The sequence below is a fragment of the Phaethon aethereus genome, assembly GCF_964289735.1.
Source record: "Phaethon aethereus genome assembly, chromosome: 17".
Lineage (NCBI taxonomy): Eukaryota > Metazoa > Chordata > Aves > Phaethontiformes > Phaethontidae > Phaethon > Phaethon aethereus.
Genome location: NC_138593.1, coordinates 14731854 through 14750173, shown reverse-complemented (window position 1 = coordinate 14750173; position 18320 = coordinate 14731854). Strand labels below are relative to the sequence as shown.

At 41.3% G+C, this 18320-nt stretch overlaps 1 protein-coding gene across 1 annotated transcript in view; it reads right to left on the bottom strand.

Annotated features, from left to right (window-relative positions):
• Positions 1-18320, bottom strand: part of MTMR3 (myotubularin related protein 3) — a gene marked incomplete at both ends in the record, with an annotated part of 80445 nt that extends 62125 nt beyond the window's left edge. Inside the window, 1 exon segment of the mRNA XM_082007759.1 lies at positions 18306-18320. Within this exon segment, the coding sequence (XP_081863885.1) occupies positions 18306-18320 (15 nt within the window).

Here is an 18320-nt window from a genome sequence, read left to right as displayed (position 1 = left end):
AGAGCATGAAGCAAAGCTACTCTGAGAACAGCCTTAGGAAGAATTAAAGCAGCAAGAGTGAGGAACTGAAGCCTGTCATTTTGCTTCCACAGAAGGGAGGACAGGAGGGGGAGGTTTTTAGCAGCACACATTTAATGTATAGGCCTTGCACTAGTATGGAAACCAATAGCATGTCAGCTCTTCACATTTTCCTCTTGCCTCACCTCCACTTTCACAGAGCCTCAAGCCCACTCCAAGTTACCACCTGTCTCTGGTACTACCTAAGTCAACTTGTCTATTGAACCCCATCAGAAACCCAAGACACTTAAAGGGAAGTCTGAAGCGAGGTATACATCCTTCATCAGTCATTGGCAATCCTGCCTTCTAACATTTAAGACTACCTCACTTCCACTTTTAGTTAAACTAATGCTCTTCCCTATAGAGCCTGATGCCTTACAGCTCCAAGTAAACATTCATTCCCCTATCAAAAACACACCCATGCCCTGCTAGTATGGGTAGCAAGGAGGACAACTGCAAGAAAGACTTCCTCAGCCTAACAAAGTCCTCCTTCAGGTCATCAAGACATTTGCCTGCAATGAAAAACCAGCTTTAGATTGCCCAAAGAGTTTGTAAGTTTAAAAGACTGTCTAGTTCTGCCAAGGAGGCCAGGCAGTTTAAAACTGTGTTTAGAAATGATATTTTACTGATTTCATAACCATGAAAGTCCATCCTCACTGATATCAGGACAGCTATGGGAGGCAGTGCCTTTCAGATAGTTTGACTCTTGGAACACATGTTCACTGCTGTCCAGAATACCCCCGTACTTCTTTTAAATTATGCAGTCAGGAACAAGAAAGCAGATGACATTTGAACAGTTCATACCAAGCCATTACAGAAGCTTGCAAGTGTTGCTTACCAGGCATTTCCCTCTAACAACTTGACTGAGGAATAAGAATAAACTAGAAAGCTAAAAACTTAAGAGGAAAAACCAGAAAGCCTGGGAGACTACAGCTAGAAGATGGACAAGCAGAACCATCTTCCTGACATGTCATACCCAATGAAAGACCTAATGCAAGCTTTGCAAGCGGTTTTCTGTACACAGACTGCAGAAACTGAGATGCATTCTCTTTTGAAGGAGTCAGATTTCCCCATAACCTGCAGTCTGCAGTCACTTCTGAACAGCCACGCATTACTGAGTTTGTGTAACACATCAAAAGCAAAGGATAATTGTACCACACTCCAATTCATAGTGAAAGAAACGCTATCTTCATGCCTAGCATGTGCTGTTCTGTCATTCCCACATGAGTGTGCATGTGTAACATGTATTCATATTCAAGTCCTGGCATCACAACTACTCTGTCAAGAATGCAATGCTGGAGTATATTTAGAATGGTTCTGTTAATATCATAGCTAGCTTCTGTAATGCCATTAAGGTATCCTAGACTCTAAAACCACTATTGTTCTATAAGCATTGATCTTAAATTCTTCAATATTTGCTCAAAATACCTGTACTTAAGATAAAATACTAGTCCTGTGGCAGTACCTGTAAAATTGATAGAAATTTCAGTAAGATAAACCATCAAAAGTTGGCTTGGGGGCAAGTTTCTGTTATACTAGAAGCTTCTGAACTTCTGGTACGGAACAGCATCAATACCCAGCTCTGCCAGTAAGCAGCCTCTCCCTGCACATGAAGAGCATCTGTGGGCAGGCACTGCCTGAGCCTTTGAGTCATCAGCTCCACACAGGCACTTACTGACAAGCAGAAAGGCCGAAGGTGCTTACGCAGCAGTTCATGCCCATTCACCTATCAGCTGACCAGTAGGGCATACAGCTGTGCTTCAGCCTACAGAGCTGGAAATCAGTGTCTACAAGTAAGCACAATAACACAGAGTGAGGTAAGAAACAAGTTTGAGATGATATGCAGTTTAGAGGGTAATGGGATAGAACTGATGCCCTCACTTGTGAAGCTGGAAGCCTTAACAGTTCTGACTTGTACAAAGATACTGATTTAAGTTTAATCACATGCTTACATTCCCCAGAGTCAGAGTTGTTCTTACCCAAGACAAAGTTCTTCAGAGCTATTCAGTGAGGTCTTGAGAGGCTGTATCTATGCTATTTCTACAGCAGTGTCAGTTAACCAAGTTGCCATGCCAAGAAAACTGCCAAAGCCATCTGCAGCCAAAAGAAATTAATCTTTACTGGAAGCATCCTTAGTGCCATGTCTACACCAGCTATACGCAAGAACTGCCCTAGAGACCTTAAGCAAGATTCTTCCCACCTAAAGCCAGGTTTTTGTGTCTGACCTTGTAAAAAGGCCCACATTCTACCATTTAGTGAGCAGTTCTTACCTATTTTGGGCACCCACTTCAGGAGGCAGACATGCTTGATTCAACTGTGTGGTTTGGTGGGAGGACAGGATAGCAATTTCCAAGTGTCCTTAGCTCTGCAGTTTCCAGCTTAAATCCTTCCATCGATTCTGTCTACATGCAAGTAAACAATGTCATTCAGACTGTCTATGAAAACAACAGTAATTAAAAAACATACTTTCTTTGGTGTTCAAATGTGAAGAACAGGCAGTTCTTATATTAACATAATTCACTATATTAACATAACAGCCAGCTGTTATCCTCAACAGCTGTAAGGCCACTACAATTCTTCCTATACATCCCAAGCTTTTTGCTAGCATTAAGTACTGCCTAAGCAAGAGTTAGTGATGGTGATAGAACAACTTTATAACTATTCCCAAAGCTTAAAAATTAAATCAAGTATCCCTTGATTTAATCAAGGAATCAACTACTGGAATTTTCATTACCAGGAAGTTGCAATAATGCTTATTGCATTATGGTTATTGGTTTGTTCTCCCAATATAACTCAATCAGTTAAATGCTTTGAGTTAATTATTATTGCTTAACTAAGGTAAAGGCAAAAAGAAACCTGAAAAGCAAGAAACAAACAGTGGGAAACCAAGCTCAACTGCTTAAAGATAAACTGAGTACTTCATGATCACCTGCAAGTGTCAGGGAAATTCTTACACAGCTCTAATATGCATGAGAAATTTAAAGCCCTGATAACTACAGCTTCAGAAAATGGTCACATGAAAATTATACAGCAAGGTAAAGACTGAGACATTTTACTGTATTTAAACACTTGGGATTAGCAATGAAGAAAGGTTTATCATAATATATAAAAGAAGAACTAGAACCTGGATGCAGTATTTCCAGGATATTCTGTCAGACTTTGATTCTCACAGCAATAAAGCATAAATAACCATGAATGATTCTCTAGAGAGTCCACCAAAACCCCAGAGATACTGGTTCTCTAGAGCTCCTTCTGCACCGACCAAAGAGTACCTTCAGTCATACTCTTCTCTCATTCAATTGAGGAAAAGGAGATACAGCATCAAAGATTTGATGGAAGGCAGCAGTAAGATTCAGCCCTGACACAGCCTTATTTTACAGAAGGGCTACCAGCTGCCAGAGAAGTTTCACTGACTTACACTGACGAGGTTCAACTTGCCTATTCAAATGAGTACCTCATTTGAAGTTGCCAGTATGAGATGTTCAGCCTATAGATGAAAGCCTTTGAACTTAGACAGCAGAAGTGACTTCTACAAAACAATGCACTTCACTCAGCAAAAGCAACATGCTAGGAAAGTAAATGAATAGACAACTAGAAAGAGTGATTCAAGTGTCAGTCTTCCTGAGACTAGCCAGGACAAAGTGCTTTTTGTTTCTACCTTTGAGATCTTGACAAATCAAAAATAGATTCAATGTGCTAGCAGTCTAGCTTCTACCTCAGACTGATACATGATCTCATGGAAAAGATCTGGCAATACTCTGAAGTAACTTACACCAGAGCAAACACAGCAATGCACATGTTCCATTTTCCTGGTAAGAATTATGAAGCAAATCGTGTCTTTTCAGTATTACAGTAACCTGACAGGTAATTATTTCGCTTACAGTGAAGGTAAAGTAAAACCTCAGAAATAAGAGCTAGAGATCCTAACAAACAGGTCCTTGTATTAGACATAAAATTTAGTCTTGTTAGAGCCAGGAGGAATATCTGCTTGAGTACAGTTACCAGTATTTACCAGTCTTTATTATCTCTATAGTATTTTTATACATATAGTATTTATTATCTCTAAAGTATTTACCAGTCTTTATTATCTCTAGGAATAGGCTCTCAAATACATACATTTGTGTTTTGTACATTGTTTCATTTAACCTTGCTCAGTTTATTAGCATTTTTTGCAGCTCAGTGACAAAAACAGTTACTGAGTAACTTTCCAGTACTAAGTTTCAGTGCATTAGTCCTCACTACTGAATTAAATACATAGCCACCTTAACACCCACAAATCCAATAACCTACTACTCTAACCCACAAGGACTAAGCACCTTTTATCTGTGGAAAACACATGAGCATTTAACAAGTAACATATCAAATCTTACCACAAATACTAAACAAAACTGAAGCAGATTAATTGCTGGGTTAACAATTAATAACATAGTTCTGAGAAAAAGGAATGCATCTGCTTCCCCTTCCTGCATAGATCTCAAGTACAACTCAAGTAGCACCACAGGTACACAACCCAGTGCCAGACAGCAGGAGAGGCAAACCCTAGGAGCGCTGCGTGTTCTGTAGGTGACACTTTCACACTCAGGTTGACCAAGATACAGGCCAGTTTCAGGAGTTGCATTTTTGAGGGATGATTTAAAATCATTAGTCCTAGCTGCCCTTACAGTATTTCCTGTACCAGAAGTTCAGCCCAACACCCCGGTGCTATACAGCAGAGAGTATTCTTAGCTCCAGAGTCGCACGATCCACAAAGCAGCCCTATTACTCTGTACCTATCCTAGACTACAGCACACCAGCAGCACTCTACCTAGTGAAGGCTGCCGTAAGCCAGTAACTTTAGGACGCAAAGCATACAGAAGCAAAATAAAGCACTGCAGTAGCACTTGTTAAGTGCTTTACTTGTGGCAACCCTGGGCTAGAAGCATTGTATTAAAAATCCCCCCTTCAGAGTCCATCAGTCATGCTGAACACGCCACTAAGACTGCAAGTTAAGCTCAGAAGATGCAATGGGCTGACACAGTACTGAAACAAAGGTTAAGTTGCAGATTCCTACCTCAAATCTGTCTGTAAGGAGCACTGTCACTTGTGACAAGGAGTTAAAACACTGGAAGGAAGAGAACAACATTTCAGTTGTGAAGAACTTAACTCACCTTAACTCCCATTCCACCAGCTCAGCATGAGCAACATTTCTGTGAAAACTTCACACCAAGCTATCTCAAAATATTAAGGATATAATTCAAGCCTATTTTACACACAAAATCTGCTACTTCTTAGCAGCTCAGCATGAGCAACATTTCTGTGAAAACTTCACACCAAGCTATCTCAAAATATTAAGGATATAATTCAAGCCTATTTTACACACAAAATCTGCTACTTCTCCCTTTGAAAATTCTATGAGACTTGAAAGTAGAGCAAACCTAACTAGACATGTTAGAAGACTTACTTCAGAATTCCTAACTTCAGAATTGAAGCTTTCAGACCTTTCCATTCAACCCACTTCATCAAGCACTTCATTAGGATATTCCATATACGCAGTATAGGTTAGTTATTCAACCAGCCTATTTTGTTTAGATGAGACATTAAAGACTTTTCCCCATTCCTCCCCTAAAAGAAAGCTTGTAAAATTGACATCAGATACAACACAAAATACATCACTTCCAAGATAAAAACTGAAGTTTGACACTCTTCCTCTCAGAAGTATTTGGGCAAATCTCCAGGGTTTCACAGGCAAAAACTCACCAGTAGACCAACTCCTAAATCCTAATTTAGAAGTTCAACACCATACATAAACAAGACTGAAGAATGAAAAAGGTGTAACAAGACAGGCACAGCTATTTCTTTGCTACAGGTCACATTTACTTCTTTCTGTTAAAGGAAAAACTTACCTACCCAGTAAGTTTAGAGTGACACACACCTTGGTATTTAAATAACCAAGATCTAGAGATGTAGGACATAGGTGAGTAAGTAGGAGCTAACTCTTTAAACAAATGCAGGTTTTAACAGGATAAATTCCTATTCTATACAGAGTTTAAAGGTTACAAAAGCTCTGTGTTGGAGGAACAGATCAGCACCAGGCAACAAGCTTTTTTTAACATCACAAAGATGCTCTGAATTCCATTTAGAGGCTGAGCTGTCACTCACACAGCACACTATGGATTCCCAGCTTCACAGAAAGATTCACAACTTTCTCTTCCACATGCCAAACCAATAAACTATCACTATAATGTTTAAACTCTTTATGAGTTCTAGTTAAAGTGTTATTAAAAAAAGTATCAAAGTAACCAAGTCACCAGCATGATTTTTGAGGGGTTACAGGTAAAGTGGCTCTTCAGAAGTCAGCTAACAAGCAGCAGATTCTTCAGACAAGTTTCAATCCATCATATTTGTTTCAACATGTACAAACTCTGCTAAGTCAAGTCTTTCAACAACACTTAGCATAAAGTCACCTGGAGAGACTACAATGGCAAAACCTGACTAATTGCTACTGAAATACAGTGATGACTCTGTTTTCTTTTGCAAAGATGATGGATGTTGAGTTGGTTTTACCAAAATTGATCCTCATTCAGCTGAGCAAGCCTTCTCCGAATTGGCCCTAGAGTATTCCTTCACCTTTTGCATTTTAGTTAGCTATACAAATAGCTAAGCAGATCTTAAGAACACCAAACCACACAGGGACCCTATTCTTCCTCCTAAGTTTTCCAGAGTCAAACAGGAGACTTGAAGTTCTAGAAAACAGGTGCTACAACACCAGTTTAAAGTTTACTGTTCATCAATTCATGAAAGTTCTTGCAAAAGCTGACCTTTTACAAGCAGTAGAAAAATCCAGCTGGCTACATCTGCAACTGTACCACAACTGTGCTTCACAGCAACATCTTCAGACTCTTAAAAATCTTTCCAGCAATAAAACCACCTAAACTCACCAACCTACCTGAACAGACTTGAGTATTCTCTGCACCTGCAGAAGCAGCTACCATGCTCCAAACCCAGTTTAGAAATTCAAACTAGCTCTAGGAATTCTTTAATTGTCTTGGCAAGAGTCAGGATAAGGATTGTGGAGGTTAAGCACATAAATTAGGTTTTGGAGGGTTTTTTGGCATTAGGCCTTTCTTTAAACTGTAAGCTTAACTAGAGTGTCCCCAGCCCATCTGCTTACTTCTAATATGGTAATTATTGCACAAAAAACTTCTTGCCCTTTTCAGGATACAAGTTACTTAAGACTGACATCTTTTGACATGGCATGTTTTAACTCATCACTCCTTGTCTTTGGTAAGTGAAGGCAGTTTAGCTCTAACAAAAGTTACTGAATATGCAGCATATTCTTAGAAAAATTATTTCTTAACCAGTACACGACTTGGTCTTCTGGGATCGACACATGGTAGCATGAGTTTATGATGAGGCTAAAATCCGTATTTTATGGATTTTATTAGGAAAAAAAGAAAAAACAATAACAGTTGTTATAAATACTTAGAACTTAAAAGGAGATGAGGTAGATTAAGCCATATTGCAATTTTGGGCTTCTTGAAATATGTTCAAGTACACGAGGCTTAGTCCTACTAGGCCTCTGATTTGAACACCAAACAATTTGGGTCTAGGAGCAAGAAGTATGCTAGAAGCAGTAAAGGAACTGCATTCAGCAAGGGCTGGCCAGATACTCACTACATCTGTGTGATTAGTGGTCCAGTCTTAGTCAGTCAGTCATACATACTGCTAAGACTGTTTAGAAAGCTGGACAATAACTTGAAATAGTCATGTTTAGACAAATAAGATACAGGGCACAGCAGCATGCAACTTACTCTTTAGTGAGCTGCCAAACTGTTTCCTCCCCAGCCAGAACAAATCAAGTTGTCTTATGCAAGAGCAGAAGTCTTCATACCTTAGTGCTGAATGAGAACATGGCGGTCTAAGGAATGATGCAATAGCACTATTAATTTTAGTAGGACAGCTTTCTGGGTGTGACCCTCCAAAATGATGGGAGCACCTAAACTTGTACCTTATACAAACAGCTTATTAAAAAACTAGTCTTAAAAAATGAAAGCAAGAAATAGCTCTTATTGTATTGCCCTTGTTATAACAATCTTATACTTGTCAAATCAAGCAAAGTCCTTTTGTCCTTTGTCTACAACTCCCCAGGCTGAGTCCTCCACATGAATACCACACCCATGCAATTCAGTGACAGTAATGAACCTAACCTGCATCCTCTGCAGGTAAATATCATATCAAGCAGGTTTCAAGATTGCTTCCTACTCCAAGTTCGTTACAACAGCAGGTTTGGCATTGCTTTTTTCTCAGTGAATTACTGAAGAATTCCCATCCTTAGAGCTTTCCACTATTAGGTTGTCACCAGCCTTTCAAGAGTTCATAGGAAGAAGTGCCTATGTGATAAAAATATTGCAGAGGAGTTAGAATGACCTAGCAATTGAAAGCTAGACAGCTCTTAAACCAGTCTACCAGTAAGCACTTGGGAAGCAAATGATAATTAGCGTGGAGTAATGAGCTAAGTATAGAGCCACCAGGACTAGAGCTCCCCAATTATTTTTGCATTTCTTTCGATGCAAGTGAAACAGCTTGGGAAGAAGATCGCTTCAGCTGCTGGTAGAATCAGTTACTGAAGCTACTCCATGCAAAGCAACAGCAATCTGGTGCTTAACATACCACATTCCAGAAAAGCAGCACCAAGACTCAAGATCAGCATCTTCTAAATTGCTGGAGTATTTTTTAATCATACTCAGTTCATTACCATATTTCAGCATTTCAGAGAATCCTATTGTTTTAGAAACCCCAACAACATACTCACCTTATCTAGCCCTCTCACTAGATCAGTGTCTAGCAGTTACCCCCATCAAGTATCGGCATCCATCCTATCTTAAAAACTAAAATTCCAGTTTGACACGTGGAAGGCATTTTGGTTCCGGCTACTAAAGCCTGCAGAACAGAAGCCAGTAAAAAGCAACGTGACAGTGACCAGGCATGTCACTACCATTACGCAGCTATACAAGAAGCTACTATTTTCTGAAGTATTTACTATTCATTCTGTTAATGAATATTCATAATTCTTTTACTTTAATAAGGGTTTATGAGTATTACTTATAGAGCTATATATCCACTGATGTCCCATATGGTCACAGATTCTGAAAGGCCTTATGATTAGCTGTACCACCACAGTTTTCCTGCAAGGAAGCTTCCATATGAATACCCTAATACATGGTTTGAGCATTTGTTGATATACTGAACATATAGGTATACTATTGGTATATTGAAGTTGTAATCCTTTTTATCATGAACCAAGATTTAGAGCAGAAATCCTATCTCCTTAGAAGTCTAACTGACCAGATGCTTCCCCTTGGTTTTGCCAGAACACAACCCAGCCCAGCAACAAAATATTAAACACTTAAAGATGGATCTCCAAAACTGAAAATTTCCATGTGGCTTCTCTCAGCAGTCCCAATTTACTCATCTGTTATGTACAGGGATGCTCTGCAGCAGTGAAGTACACTAACCAAACACCTCCATATCATGTGATACTCATGCTTGAGTCTGAAGGGATTAAGAGATTCCAGTCCAAAGTAAAAGAAAACAAGTAAGCTATTGTATTCTGCATTAGAAAACAACTATGCCTTGACCATAACCCATTCGCCAAACCTACAAGGAAAGCCTAGCAGACCTCAAAATATTTACCTTGTTCCATCTTCCTCCTTTTTCCTCAGAGTTCAGATTTTCCCAAAGTGCAAAAAGGTGCATTCTTTTGGAAGTTACTCAAAGAAAGGTTCACTGAACATAGACAAAGATGGTAATTTAATTATAATGGGTATCCAACCAGAATATAATGCCCTGTTCACAGCAAATTCCTGCTGCCAGCAGTGAGAGAAAATCAAGAATTTGAATTCTCAAATGTATTCATGACTCCTGACTAGTATGTCCACCAATCACCATACAATTAAAGAACAGGAATGCTTAATTGTAAAGATGAACACTTGTTTGATGCGGATTAGTCATTAATTTGATGAAAAGCTTAACTCTTAAAGCATGCACAGTGCTTAGATGGAAAGTAGTAAAAGGTCTGCAGGCAGAGGCAATAAACTTGCAAGTTTACATTAAGTACACTTCACTTGCTTTCATCTTCCACTTATTAAAGGAAAATAATCAAGATAACCTAGAAGTGCAATCTGCTTAGACATTTCAGTCAGGTTTCTTGGATCAAAAGTTCAACAGTGTCTACATTACACTAACATATTTGTTCTCAGAATTGAAAAAAGGAAATAAAGAACACTCAAACCAAACAATAAAATCAAAGCTATCAGTTCATAACACTTAGAAAAGGTGTTTCTACTCCAGTCAGACCATAACAAACTGACTGCAGAATGGATAGAGCAATGTCCTCATATTAATTTTCAAGCAAAGCTGCTCTGCAATGTGGCAGGTGAGTTTTCTTCTGATAGCCTCTCATTTTGGCTCATCTGTTCTTTGTCAGGAGGTAGACAAGTATTTTAAACGCCTGAACTTACAGAGAACCCACAGAAAGTCAGCTCTGATAACAGTAGTTTTGAAAGGTAGAGAAGACGAAGGCTGGAGGCAAGTAAAACTGAAGGCAGTTTTCAGTTGCAGCACATCTAGAACTAGGTCTGAAAAGGTCTCAAGGTAAACACCCTATCAAGGATCCAATAAACAGCATAATTACAGAAGCAGAACTTCACAGCATCTCATTTTATCTCAGGTTTACGTTTCAATGATAGCAATTACAAGCTTACAGATCGTAATGCACTAAGTAAAGCTTTCACAGGTACATATTTAGGTCAATTACGGCTACAAGAGATGAAATCAGAAGCCACAGCAACTAGCTTACTCCCTTTCCTGATCTACTCACAGAGAAAACAAGGAGAGTCAGGCTGCTGGTCCCCTTCTAACTACCAGACTGGAAAGCATTTCCCTGGAATTTCCTCCAATTCCAAACCTAGCGGCAACCACTTCCATGAGCATCTCGGGACTTAACTCATTTTGAAAGCAAAAGCACATAGTGGTAGCATAGAAGTTATACGAGAGCTTAATACTAGATCAACTAGCAGACTAGGTCATTCTAACATCTTCTGTACAACAAAATTGAGGCTTCACTTCAAAAGTTATGAAAAAGTTATCTTACCCATGTAACACCTACTGCAAGATGTTAAAAGGTATTAAGACTCTGTAGTCATAAGCAGTTACAGTAGGTGCAAATAAATTGTTCCTGATCTCTCTGGGTGCTCAGTCTTTTTTACCGTTTCTTCAATTCAGCCTTTGGTTTCACTCAACACTTCAGTACTTTCAGCTACATTTTTGAGTAATTAAATAACTGAAATCAAAATTCTAGTCGTCTACCCTTGACCTATGAGGTGCCAAACTCTACACGACAAACTCAAGATCTTATTTTCCATCTATTTTTCTGAAATCCTGCCAACAGCTGTACAGAAACCTCCAAAAAATAAGAAACCTACTGGCGCAAAACAGTCAAACCACAGAGAAACTGAGGAGTCATACTCACAGGACTTTGAAGCCTTGTGATCCACATCACCCCTGCATAAAAGGCTGCTCACAGCAGGTGAGCTGGGGAGATAACAAATGCAACATGCCCTCCAGGCAAGCCCTGCCTTCCCTCCACTCTCCAAGGGTAGTCGAAAGCCAACCAAGTGCATCTTGTCTTCACAGACTCAATTTCAACCTACGCCTTTCAGCATGCAGACAGGCATTTCTGTCCTCTTCTCACACAGGTGGCTGGGAACAGTCTCCCCCAGGCACCTCCACAAGTGGAGAAAGTAGCACAAGAGAAAACAGTCTCATTCTGTCAAGAGCCTGCCTTTTCCTGGTTGATACAGGAGTCAAAACCTTCTTTTAAAGGCATAGGGAAAGAGAAAATATTTTATTTCTTCCTGAAGCTGTGTCCTTTCAGGTCACACTACAAAATTAATACTTTGATTATAGCCCTAGTTTCTAGTCCCAAAGTTGGAGAAGCAAATGAGGCTCAGAAAAGGGCAACAGAGAACTGTTCTAACAGTGTTTCTATAAATGCCTATACCAGTGCATAAGTCTCTGGTATTAGAAAGAAAAACTACAAAGACTTAATTATGGCAATGCAGCAGTCTTCCTCCACAAGTTCACTTCCCCCCAATCTGACTATATATTCTAGGAATTAAACCTTGTAGAGTACCAGAACAATCAAAGATACTGAAAGAGACGATTGGACTTGTATGCACAAGAGGCTTCATCATAAAGACAGGCACCCTAGAGAACTCTATTTCAAGCTATTTTGTTCTCAGAAATCTCAGTTAAAGCATGATGCATAGCTTTTCACTGGTTTTCACAGATGAAAACTTTTCCATGCTTTTAAGATACAGTAAGACAGACCACAAACAAGAACCTTTGGTCAAGGTCTTATCCATGGGGACAGTGTACTCACAGCATGGGAGAACCACATACAGGTAGTAAGTTACTTTGACAATGTTGTTTCCTGGAAAAGTAGGAAGCTGAGATTAGAGTGAAAAAAGTCTTTTCCAATTTTTTTCCCAGTAAGGGCTAAACAAAGTAGGACCTGAGAATGTAGATCCTGCACATCTGCTAGAGACAGTGCCAGTAAACAACTTCCCTTCTGAAATTAAACCAACACAAAAAAAGCTCAAGATATCCAACATTCCCCAAGTATGTTCAGCCTTGAGTTCACTAGGTGCCTGCAGCTGTAGATCCATGCACCTGCAAAACTGCCCAGCTCAAGAAACCACGTACCCAAATCCTGCTTCCACCTCACAGGATGTGGTAGGTATGCTGATACGAATGCCTTCCCAGGGACCTAATCCAGCAGGCAGAAAAGCACATTTAAATTGATTCTTTCTGTAACCAAGTTAAAATGCGATCACAGCTTCTTATTTTAAAGGTCTGCCAGAAGACAAAAAAAGACAGTACTACAAGAGCTTTGATGTTTATGTGCTTGCCCATGAAGCATGAGAGCTTTCTAGCTCTCCTCACACTGGAGGCTTCCACTTAATTCTCCACAGACACACGCACCAGAGATTCTGTGGAGAAGCCCTACCCAACCCTACGGAAATTGCCACTCTGCAGAAAACACAGGAGTGATTGGACTAAAATCGAATGGAGGGGAGCACAGAACATACAGCTTGAGATCAATTATACATAATAGTAAGGAAGAAGACAGAGTTAAAAAATATCAAAGTTCAAGTGTCAGTAGTCTTTCCTGCATGGATATCCACTGTCTTCTAGGCCATGTTCTGGAAGTTCAGAGGCCTGTGGCAGCCTGTCTTGCCTTCCAATCTTGGAAGTTCAAACATTTGAATATTCCCTGTTACAGCCCAGTCAGAGGGGTGGTCTGTTCTCACTGCCTTTCCAAAGGCCCAGCTCTTCCTAAGGAGCCAAGGACTAACACCAAGCTTCTGATTTAATTCTAGCTTCAAACTAATTCCACAGGTGACAGGATAATTTTCCATGCTAAGCTCAGCCTTCACTGCTAGCACTATTTGTAATGCTTCACAAGATACTGAATACCTAAAAACCCTGAAGTTGACCACTACCACGCTATTCACACACTGGCGAATAATTCAATGAAGAACTGGTGTCACAAAAGTCAGTAAAGCGCCAACTGGATCAGCATCTCAGACAAAAGCTGTCAACAGCACAGCCAACTTCATTTTCATCGCAGCTAGTCAGTTCATCGCAACGAACACTGAAAAGGACTGTGAGTTGTGCTGAGCAAGGCAAAAGACAGCTTGCTTTGCTTTCTCTAAGGCTTGCTTTCTTTGGTGTTCTGTCCACTTTCAACTGACACTGAACTGCAAAGTTATATTTTAAAGTATTTTTCATCCAGTATTTTTGGTTTCATTTCTCTAAAGTAGTATTAAAATCCTTTTTTTAAGATCTAGCAGCACATGTTACTGAGGACACTATTTAAGCTACCATTTCATTACTGGGATGACTGGTAGCTACTACAACAGGCTGCCCTCAAGCCATCCTATCAATACTGCTTTAGAGCTCTTCAATCCTAGTCAAGAGGAAAAATAACAGACTAATTTCTCTAAAATTAAGTTCTACTATAATCTTGTTCAAAGTATTAACTTTTTCAGAAGCAGTAGTACTTCAGTACAGCAGCTTGTACAAGTTTAGTTGCAGTATCACTTAAAAAAGGGCATCTAGCTTCAAGTCTTCTGAAATCAAACTCCCCCAAGGAAGGGCAAGAACCACTTACTCAGGCAGTCATCTTCAGAGTTTGGGGTTTGCTCTTTTCCCCTTATCAGAGTTTGGAAGGGTTCCATCAGCTACATGGTAACTATTGCAATGTCATTAGTTTCCTCACTCATGCACATGTATATATACACACACAAATTTCAGAGAAACTTCACACTGGATCATATCAAGCTTAGTTGGTTGCAACTATTTTCAGCATTAACACCCATGAGGAGGAACAATGCCTCGGAAGTATTCAGTTGCCCCCAGTAAGACCTACAGAGCATGCTTAACTTGCAGTCACATTCTCATCTCAAACCAACTGCTGCTTTCTAAACTTTAGATTAAGATTCTCAGTCAGAGGTGTTTCAGAAGAGGAAGCAAAGCTAGGTAACAACTATATTTTAAGTTAAGCCTTTAAAAACAGTGCTTTTTCATGGACATCAATGACTCCAGAAATAGCTCATCCATTCCAATTAACATTCCAGAAAGCCTTCTGCTTTGCTCTCCTTCCCCAGCTCACTTTGCATGGTGTGGAACTGCAGTTCCAGGCTTCACTTCTAGGCCCATATTGCTGCTCACTGAAGGTAACACAGCACCTCTAGCTCAGAGCAACACAATCCAGACACTTTCATAACAGACTAAAGGTCAGAGGCACCACTGGTTTCAACAAGAAACACTTGTTCAACACTTCTTCCTGGCCTACTAAAGGCTGTTCTTCCCTCAAGTTCTGATCAAGGAAGACTGACTTGAGGCCTTCTTTATGGGATAAAACATTATCTCCCAGAATCACTATAGCCAGTTGGCATTCACCTCCTTTACATCACTACCAGAAACCATTAAACAGACAAGGGGAAGAACAGGTCTGGGTTACTCATGCTCTAGCTTACAATTAGATTTCTATAATATTGAGTACATTCTGTCAGTGCTTCTCAACTGCTCACCCCAAAGCAAGGGGACAAAGTTTTGGCTGTTTCTGTTATCAACTACATTTCAAAAAAGGACAGTTGACACCAAGTGATGCTGTCATTTGTGACCTTTGCCCACCCCACAAGCAGCAGACATGCATGCAAGTCAATACACCAGTCTGGATACAGCAATCCTGCACCATCCAGGATTAATGCATTCAAGGTAGAAGTTGTAATGCATTGGGGTCTTTGGTTCTTTACTGGACATAGTAAGCCTCAGTAAGAAGTCAGGATTTCAAATTCCTGAGTTACTACTAACTTCACTTTTAGGTCTTTCATACAAGCCACTTAATCACCCTGAAATTTTGAAACACCACAGAGACAAAGAAATAGAAATCTTCTAAATCCAGTTAATTCACAAGAATTACAACATTAATTGAGTGCTAGGCATATTCATAAAGTTTTCCTGACAGCACTGGGAAGTTATGGCACCAATATCTAGAAGAGGGGTGGAATTACAAATCATGAAGCTCATTTCTCAGAGAATTAAAACCCATATGGGATCTAACAGGCAGATCTTTACACCACCAGCTACTCAACTGAGCTAGAAACAAATGCAGAACAGTTGCACATTATGGCTTAGACAATTTAGTACTTAGAACCTTGTTTTTAAAGAAACATAATTTATATTACTTTGATTCAACCAATGAAAGCAACTATGAAACAAGTGCATATTTAAGTGTCTGGATTTTTCATTCTTGCTTACAATATTTGATAAGCACTAATACACTATTTGGAGTTACATGCTCTGGCAGACACCACCGATATCAAGTAGAAGAATCCTATCTCATTATATCCACTTACACATCCCAGTAGTAAACTACCAGAGCAGGAACAGCCACCATATCCCTTTGACCTCTGCAGGTGAAAAGACCTCAAACTTTGTGCCAGATGCTAAGCCAGTCCCTCCGATTCACTCCATGGAGACAACTCCTCCTTCCTTGCTACAGCAGACTTGTCAGGCTTCTGTCTTACTCCAGCAGCCTAACAATACCCTTCTCCTTAAGTTATTCCAATTTCATGGGTTAATTGCCAGTAAAGCACTGCACAGCCACATTCCTCCTACTCTTAAAAGCCTGACAACCTACTACGCTCCACCATCCTGGGCTGCATGTAGGTGGAATGAGATTTGAGATAAAATATTGTATCCTCTACCTTCAGAAGCTTGGGAATGCTCCACTTCCATCTACTCCAGCTGAGGCTGGCCATTCTTATGAAAAAAAAAACCACGCTTTATCAAGCTGACCTATTACACCTACTCAGTATCACTTCTGGGTTGTATAGGATATTAATTAAGCAGGCTAACATTGATATTTTAATAATTTCTAGTGCAGTTGTAATGGATATTAACAGTATCCTAGATAGGTACCTATAACTGCCAGCAAAAGAACCAAGCTTGATTCTCAACATCAGTCCTATAATTTGAAGTAGGGCAAGAGCACCTTTTAGTGCAATTGCTCAAAAAACCACCACTGCACGATATTACTCTTTCTGCACATTTGCTCCTCCCCAAACTCCAAAGCAGGCACAGAGAAACACTTGTCACTGAAGCATTTTAGAATCCCATGCCCCGCCTCTACTTATCTGCAGAAAGTTTCAACACTTACACTTCACAGTATTTCCTGTACTATGAAAGAAAGCACTTTTTCTATCTTCCAAAACCACTGTGATCAGTAACAGCTGAAGCAATGCAGATATCAGATGTCAGCCTCCTCCCTCAAGTTATCTACAAGCACTCCTTCATAAAAACTCCTTCACCTCCACCAAAAAAAGATTATTTTCAAATCCTAAAGCACATGCTTTAGTAACAGACAAAAGGCACCTCAGCCCTTTATCCAAAACTCAGAGCATGACAGGTATTGAAAAAACCTGCCCTGGTTCCTTCAGGAACACCACCATCCCTTCCCAATGGGCTCAACTAGGCATTTAAATTTATATTCACCATAAAGCCAAGCTGTACCTCTACACTCAGTACTATCTGACATGATTCACTATATAAGCTCTTCTAAAAGAAAGCCTTATTGCACATGGTTACACCGGCTCATCACACAAGAAAACAAATAGGTGAAACAGACAGGAGAAGCATGCCTATCAGACTTGACATCCGCAAGAGTTACAAACTCATACCCAGCCTTCCCCTCAGTGAGGGAAGTGCACATGAAAAGGAAAGAAATCGGTTTCCTGTACAGAGAAATGTGAAGGAACACAAGGTCTCATCTGTTGATAAAACAATGTTCCCTGAAAGAATGAACAGAAGAGGGAACAACTTCTACGCAAAAACTTAAACTCTGTGTTGGGCAGAATGGGGAGTAAAACACTACTTACCAGAGAAGGACAACATCTGCTCAGATCCCATCAAAAGAATAGGACTGTTAAGAGGAACATGGGGAAGAGGCAAAATTAAAGCCCCAAAACTATGCAAATAAAAAGCCTTAATAAATCCCACTTTCAGAAGGAATGGGAATCTTGGCCCCACGCACAAGGACAGCGGAACACAACCACGGCCAAAGCAGCAGGAGAAGCCGAGCCGGGGACCACGGCTGCCAGAGGCACGAGGCAATGCCTCAGCTCGGCTATACGGGCGATAGGGAGAGAGCCACCCCCGCGGGACGGGCGGGGAGGCGGCCGCCGCCGGGTGAGGCCCAACGGCCACGGTCACCAGCAGCGGCCAGGCGCGGAGCCCACCTTGCCCCGTCCTCGCCGCCCGACGGCCCAAGTCCCACGGCGAACGGCCGCGCCGTCGCCCCGCGGCAGGCCCGTGGACGCGCCGCCGCCCGGGACGGCATCGCTGCCTGCCCGGGAGGAGGCCGCCGCCGCCGCCAGCCCCGGCCGCGCTGCCGGGCGAGCGCCTCAGCCCGCCGCCTCCCGCCGCGACGGCCCCGGCCGAGCGGAGCAGAGGAAGCCGGCGCCGGGTCCCCGCCGCCGGGTCCCCGCCGCTGCCCCTCGCCCCGCGGGCCGAGGGGGCGTGCCGGGCCGCGGCCCCACAGCTGACAGCCCGGCCGCCCTCCTCCAGGCCCCGGCCCGGCAGGCCGGCCCACCCCCCCGCAAGACGCCGGGCAAGGCCGGACGCCCCCGCCGGCTCCTTACCGTGGGGCAGGGCAT